We start from the raw sequence: 8115 nt of genomic DNA, 5'->3' as shown, positions 1-8115 counted from the left end.
ATTGTTGAGGGCAATGTCGAGGAGGATGGTTTTAAAAAGATCTTATCGTTTGTAGCTTTATCTTTACTTGTTGAGTATTGACTATAAGTGAAGTTTGTTTTGTCTTTATTTGAACTGCCGCCGTTGTTAGTTGAAGATTTTTCTTTATCTTTTTCTTTTTCTCTTTCCTTTAACTTTTCTTTTCTTTCTTCAAATTTCTTCTTTTCATTTTCAATTTTATCCAATAATGAAAGTATATCATCCGGTTCCTTTTCTTGTTCCTCCTCCTCTTCATCATTATCCTGGTTTTTATTATTATCCATTTCAGGGTCAGGTGGTGTATAGATTAAATGACTGCGATACTTGTCTTTGGAGTCTTTATGGAAATGTGATGTTCTTTTAGCTTTAAATAGATGACCATAAGATGAAGAAGATGATGAAGAAGAGGATTTTTTAAACGTTGATGATTTTTCGTCATTTTCATTAACCATTTTATTTTCTTTTGACATGGTTTCCTCTTCTTTAAATTCTGCGTTTTCTTCTTGTTCCAGTTTTTCAATTTGTAATTTCAATTCTTGTTCTTTAGAAATCAATAATTCTAAATTGTCTTCACTAGCACCAGGTTCAGTATCTACATCCATTTTTTCCTGTTCCTCTTCTGATTTAATACCCAATTCTTCCTCATTTTCAGGGGAATCAATTTTTTCCAACTTAATGTCCATATTGGCATTTTCCTCTGGCTCTTTGTCCTCTGTGCTGGTATTGGAAGAATCTTCATTTGAATCTTTAGAGGCATTGAAGAAACTGCCAATGGTGGTTTGCTTAGCCATGTCTTGTTTATAACTTTTGGGTTTTCTCAATGCTTTTGGTAAATCGTTTTTACTTTTGCTACTATTGGCTGCACTTTGAGGATTTTGTTCTTCCAATTCCTTAAGTTTACGTTGGAAATATTCCACACTGCCGCCGTTCCAAACACTCTTCTTAGCTTCAGGTTTGGGTACATAATCCATTAGTACCGGCATTAAACGTTGCTTGCTGGTCAATTGTTTTATAAGTGCAAGCTGTTCGAAAGAAAATTTCTTTTTTTTTAATTCCGACTTTAAAAGTATAACATTATCTTACCTCTTTTGCTACTGCATGTCTATACATATTGGCCACTTTTTGTTTGGAGAAGCATTCGTATTCAATATCTGCTGCCACCGCTTCATAGTCTCTTTGAACTAAGGCACTTCTAGGTCGGTCCTCTTCACTATTCTGTACATTTGCCTTAAGGGCATCTGCTAACGCTGTTAAGTAATTCTCACGCATTGATATTTTTAGTCCTGCCACTTTTGTTGTGGTCGCATGCGCCTGATGTATTCGTGTCATATGTGTGGCGGTTTCCTGTTCCAATTCTTTAGCTGCATCTAAACATTTCGTAATTGAAATTGTTTGCGTATAAAGTCTTCGGTGTCACGTTTAGCCTTTTTAGCTAATTGAGCATGTGAAACATCACCGGACTCATCATCGGAGCCGCCATCTCCTTCGTTGTATTCTTGGGCTGTTCTTTTGATGCCCGCCACGACCTCCTGAATTAAAAAGAGAGAATGTTTTGTTATGTCACAATTAGAAAGATAGATATAGAAAGATAGATAGAAGATAGATAGATAGATAGATAGATAGATAGATAGATAGATAGATAGATAGATAGTATAGATAGTAAGATAGATAGATAGGATAGATAGATAGATAGATAGATAGAGAGATAGATAGTAGATAGATAGATAGATAGATAGATAGATAGATAGATAGATAGATAGATAGATAGATAGATAGATAGATAGATAGATAGATAGATAGATAGATAGATAGATAGATAGATAGATAGATAGATAGATAGATAGATAGATAGATAGATAGATAGATAAGATAGATAGATAGATAGATAGATAGATAGATAGATAGATAGATAGATAGATAGATAGTAGATAGATAGATAGATAGATAGATAGAAGATAGATAGATAGTAGATAGATAGATAGATAGATAGATAGATAGATAGATAGATAGATAGATAGATAGATAGATAGATAGATAGATAGATAGATAGATAGATAGATAGATAGATAGATAGAGATAGATAGATAGATAGATAGATAGATAGATAGATAGATAGATAGATAGATAGATAGATAGAGAAGATAGATAGATAGATAGATAGATAGATAGATAGATAGATAGATAGATAGATAGATAGATAGATAGATAGATAGATAGATAGATAGATAGATAGATAGATAGATAGATAGATAGATAGATAGATAGATAGATAGATAGATAGATAGATAGATAGATAGATAGATAGATAGATAGATAGATAGATAGATAGATAGATAGATAGATAGATAGATAGATAGATAGATAGATAGATAGATAGATAGATAGATAGATTAGATAGATAGATAGATAAGTAGATAGATATAGATAGATAGATAGATAGATAGATAGATAGATAAGTAGATAGATAGTAGATAGATAGATAGATAGATAGATAGATAGATAGATAGATAGATAGATAGATAGATAGATAGATAGATAGATAGATCGATAGATAGATATAGATAGATAGAGAGATAGATAGATAGAGAGATAGACAAATCCCTTACCTTCATATAAATCTGAATTATCTTCCAAAGAAATGCCCGTCTTAAAAGCCCCATCCATACACAAACGATGAAAGGTCTGTAGAGCCTTTTCCATTTTCTTCGGATTCTTACAAACATCACATTTATCCACACAATCTGGTGGTGGATCACCGAAATAATTCGAAAACAATTTATGGCGACACTGTAACATCTCACAAAATGTAACAATTTCATCGAAATTTTTTATAGCTCGCTGAGCCATTTCTTGTTTACCCGAACACGACGAAGAGCGAGAACGGTTGATATCATTTTGTAGTAGGAAACGTATAGACTTGACATCTTCACGACCATAGTAGAGACGACAATAGGACTTAAGACCATCACGACCAGCGCGACCAGATTCTTGATAGTAAGCCGCCACATTTTGAGGAACATCCCAGTGTATGACAAATCTTACCGTGGCTTTATCAACACCCATGCCAAAACTGTTGGTGGCTACAATGATGGGATAATCTCCCTTCATCCATTTTTCTTGAGCCTCAACACGTTCACCACCCTTTAGGCCGGCATGATAAGCAATGGCTGCCACTCCCTGGCGTGAAACTCCGTAAGCAACCCTCTCCACATTTTCTCGAGTACGACAGTAAATAATGCCACAACCACGTTTGGCAGCGGGTGTCTCGCGAAACTCTTCTTCGTCACCCAAACAATGCAGAGCAAAATTGGCCAAATGTTGGAAATCATCTTCGATGGAATTTTTAAAAACGACATCATAAAAGAGATTCTTACGAAAACTGGGTGTGGAAAATTTTGCTACAGGTTGATTTAAACTCAACTGCTTAAATATGTCCTCTTGAACATGTTTCGAGGCTGTGGCCGTTAAAGCCATCCACAGAATTTTGGGATATTTCCTACGCAATTCACCTAATTTCAAATAGTCTGGACGAAAATCATGACCCCACTGGGAAACACAATGAGCTTCATCTACCGCCACATAAGCAATTTTATCATATTTCACTAATTGTGCCAGTAATTCCTGGAATCCCTTGGTAGCCGCCTGTTCGGGAGTGATATACAGGAAACGTATGCTTGGCTTAATGGCCTTTAAATCATTCACCACACGATCTCTTTCCTTTTGAGACATTTTTGAATTCAACGAATCGGCCTGTATCTTCCATTTGGCCAAATGATCAATTTGATCCTTAATCAAAGCTAACAGGGGTGAAAAAACTATAGTAATTTGACCCTCGGCTATAAGGCCTGGCAGTTGAAAGCACAGAGACTTGCCGGAGCCCGTAGGCATACTCACATAAATATCACGTTTTTCTGTAATACAAAATAATTACAACAATTAATACAACAAACACTTGTTAAAAGTTATTTCGTTAATTGTGTTAACCACCACTGACTTTTTACTGCACATTTGATGGCTTTTTTCTGCAACTCTGACTTGAATTCTTTGAAGCCAAAATATTTCTCCAAATTTTCATACATCTTCACCTCTACTTCATCTTTGTCGGCACTCATTTTGTTGTTTTTTTTATTATTTTTAATAACTATTTTTGTTTAATATCTTTTTAATTTATTAGTATTGCATTATTATTACTTATTTTTTAATTAAAATAAAAAATTGTTTTATTTTTGTGTGTTTATTCTTTCCTCGTTTTGTTTTTCCGTATGCGAAAAAAAACACACACACATCTGTCAAAAAGGCGCCAACAGCTGTGCAAAGACCAGCATCGACAAACATTAACGATGACGGCGTTAGAAATTAATCACTTCGGCGGCGGATTAATATCAAGTTCAAGCCGGCTAAGTTTTCAGTCGTTATTTTGAATTTTTTCACCGATATTGAATAAAGAGGCCACCGAGTAATTAAAAAAAGGGATTTTAAACACTTTGGATACTTGGTATATCAGATGAAAGGTTCGGAGACCTTTTGCAGAACGTCCTTCTTAAAATTTTAAATATCAAGGTTTTATTCTTCTAGGTTGAATCGAGATTTGGATCCTGTAGATAATTGGGATCTTCAAAAACATTGTTTCTAAAAACATGCCTCGACTTTCCATATAAACTAACCTAATGAAATATTTTTATACCCTCCACCACCATCAGTGGTGATAGAGGGTATATATAACTTTGTCATTCCGTGTGTAACACCAAGAAATATTCATCTGAGACCCAACAAAGTATATATATTCTGGGTCCTTATCAAATTCTGAGTCGATTTAGCTATGTCCGTCTGTCTGTCCGTCTGTCTGCCTAAAACACGCTCACGTTAAAACTAAGCAAAGGAAGTACACCAAATTCACCGAAAATATTCATTATTGAAAATGAGCAAAATCGGTTCATACCGGGAAAAGTTATGAATCAAAATTTAAAACAACCTCGAAAAAAATAAGCATTTTTTACACATTCGGATGCAATTTTCTCGAAAACTATGCAAGATAAATTCATGAAAATCACCATGAATAAGTTTCTACACGAGATCTTGATCTTTGCTGAAAATTGCTAGAATCGGTCCACAATTTCATATACCTCCCATACAAAAGTACATATTCCCGGAAGGTTTTATTCTTCTAGGTTGAATCGAGATTTGGATCCTGTAGATAATTGGGATCTTCAAAAACATTGTTTCTAAAAACATGCCTCGACTTTCCATATAAACTAACCTAATGAAATATTTTTATACCCTCCACCACCATCAGTGGTGATAGAGGGTATATATAAGTTTGTCATTCCGTTTGTAACACTGAGAAATATTCATCTGAGACCCAACAAAGTATATATATTCTTGGGCCTTATGAAATTCTGAGTCGATTTAGCTATGTCCGTCTGTCCGTCCGTCCGTCTGTCTGTCTGTCTGTATAAAACATTCTCACGTTAACACGAAGCAATAAAAATTATCGAAATTCACCCAAAATATTTATTATTGTCCTAGGCAGTTTGGTATTGAAAATGAGCAAAATCGGTTTACACCGGGAAAAGTTATGAATCAAAATTTGAAACAACCTCGAAAAAAATAAGCATTTTTTACACATTCTGATGTAATTTTCTCGAAAACTATGAAAGATAATTCCATGAAAATCAGCATACATTCGTTTCTACATAAGAGCTTGACTCCTGCTGAAAATTGCCAGAATCGGTCCACAATTTCATATACCTCCCATACAAAAGTACATATTCCCGGAAAATGGGATTTTTGTTAATAACTTCCGTCACAATGTCGAAATCTTTACAAAATTTTACAAATTAAAATCTTATGTCAATAGAATTCATTCAGAGAAAAAATTTTCTGGATCGGTCCATAATTGGACATAGCTCCCATACAAGGTCCCCTCTCGAAAATCACTTAAACGCGCATAACGCATTACTTAATTAAGATATCCATATGAAATATGGTACAAGTATTGCTTATCTGTACAGAAATATTACTGAGAAATTTTTTTCCGATCGGTCCATAATTGGTCATAGCTCCCATACAAGGTCCCCTCCCGAAACTCACTTAAACGCACATAACTCATTACAAAATAAAGATATCCATATAAAATTTGGTAGAAGTATTGCCCGTATGCACAAAAATATTACTGTGAAATTTTTTTCCGATAGGTCTATAATTGGTCATAGCTCCTATACAAGGTCCCCTCCTGAAAATCACTTAAAACCACATAACTCATTAGTAAATGAAGACATCCATATAAAATTTGGTACAAGTATTGCTCTTATATACAGAAATATTACTATGAAAGTTTTCTTGGATCGGTCCATAATTGGTCATAGCTCCCATACAAGGTCCCCTCCCAAAAATCACTTAAACGCGCATAGCTCATTTCTAAAGTAAGATATCTATATAAAATTTGGTACAAGTACTGTTATATGAGTGAGAAATATTACTGAAAATTTTTTTTCCGATCGGTCCATAACTGGTCGTGGCTCCCATACAAGGTCCCCTCCCGAAAATCACTTAAAACCACATAACTCATTAGTTAATGAAGATATTCATATACAATTTGACACAAGTATTGCTCTTATATACACAAATATTATAATGAAAATTTTTTTGATCGGTCTATAATTGGTCATAGCTCCCATACAAAGTCCCATCCCGAAAATCACTTAAACGCGCATAACTCATTACTGAATTAAGATATCCATATAAAATGCACAGAAATATTACTGTGAAATTATTTTCCTATCAGTCCATAATTGATCATAGCTCCCATACAAGGTCGCTTTCAGAAAAACATAAACCCATAAAATATGTGGCATAAATATTATCTTTGTACACTTAAATGTTATTTTAAATTTTTTTCATGGTCCATTCTTGGTCGTACCTCTCATACAAGGTTCCCTCCCGAAAATCACTTAAACGCACATAGCTCATTACCAAATATTGATATCCATACATTTAGCAAAAATATACATAAATTAACCTATAAAATTGTTGTACGATCGGTCCATATTTGGTCATAGCTCTCATACTAGGTCCCCTCCAGAAAATCACTTAAATGCACAATATTCATTACCAAATAATGATATAGATACAGAATTTCGAAATTTTGTCTTTATATACATAATTGGTCCTTTTACGAAAATCCCTTAAACGCACATTACTCTTTACCAAATAAAGCTATTGATACAAAATTTGGCATAAATATTAGTTTTGTATACAAAAATTCTATTTCCAGATTTTTTCACGATCGGTTCATAACATGGGTGCGGTCGGTCCCATAAAAGTTTCCTTTCAGAAAATCAAATAAACACTCATAACTTATTACGAAATTACGATATAGATACAAAATTTGACTGAAATATAGCTTTTATGTACAGAAATTTAGCTTAAAGAATTTTTTACGATCGGTCTATAATTGGTCATATCTCCCATACTAGGTCCTGCCCCTAAAAGCACTTTAACCGTATTTAACTAGTTGCATTATCAATTTGTGTAGAACAAAATTATATATATATGTATTTTGAAAATCCTTAAATCTGTCACACACATGCATACATGCAAATTACTTAATATTGCTAAGCGCTATAAAAATATAAAGAAAGTGGCGTTTGTAATGTTCAATAAATCTTGGAATTGTAATAGATTTAAGCTGTTTAAATCTTGGAATTTTTCTATTTAAGACATGAGAAAACTTATTTGTACAAATATTTGATCAATTAGAAAAGTATTAATATAAAAGTAGCTGGTGGAGGGTATTTAAGATTCGGCTCAGCCGAATATAGCACTCTAACTTGTTTTTTCTAAAACACTCTCTGTCCTACTCTTATGAGAACAATTTCATAGCGATTCCCACTAATAAAAATACGATCATGAAGCTTTTAATCAATTTATAAACAAAAAATATATATTATAGTAGTACATAAAAATAATTGTGGACAAGTCAAAGGTGATTGATATAAATAAATTTTTTGTTTATACTACTATTTTTTTTCGTTTATTGCTACAATCACAAATTGTGTGAAAATGAATGCTGCCTGGCAATATCAGTTTGTTGGAAAA

The 8115-nt window shown here is 33.4% G+C and overlaps 1 protein-coding gene across 1 annotated transcript in view; it reads right to left on the bottom strand.

Annotated features, from left to right (window-relative positions):
- The window catches only part of LOC119602146 (ATP-dependent DNA helicase Q5), a 5246-nt gene extending 905 nt beyond the window's left edge, over positions 1–4341 (bottom strand). Inside the window, 5 exon segments of the mRNA XM_037953502.1 lie at positions 1–1040; positions 1102–1397; positions 1400–1544; positions 2614–3929; positions 4013–4341. The exon segment at positions 1–1040 is cut by the window's left edge and continues 341 nt beyond it. Of these exon segments, the coding sequence (XP_037809430.1) occupies positions 1–1040; positions 1102–1397; positions 1400–1544; positions 2614–3929; positions 4013–4130 (2915 nt within the window). The 5' untranslated portion in view covers positions 4131–4341.
- Positions 4342–8115: the final 3774 nt, after the last annotated feature.

This window comes from Lucilia sericata, unplaced genomic scaffold, assembly GCF_015586225.1.
Source record: "Lucilia sericata isolate MDLA Ls3-8-SP2 unplaced genomic scaffold, ASM1558622v1 Contig000210F_arrow, whole genome shotgun sequence".
NCBI classification, from domain to species: Eukaryota; Metazoa; Arthropoda; class Insecta; order Diptera; family Calliphoridae; genus Lucilia; species Lucilia sericata.
The sequence above is the reverse complement of the archived record's forward strand: the minus strand, read 5'-3'. Positions and strand labels throughout refer to the sequence as shown.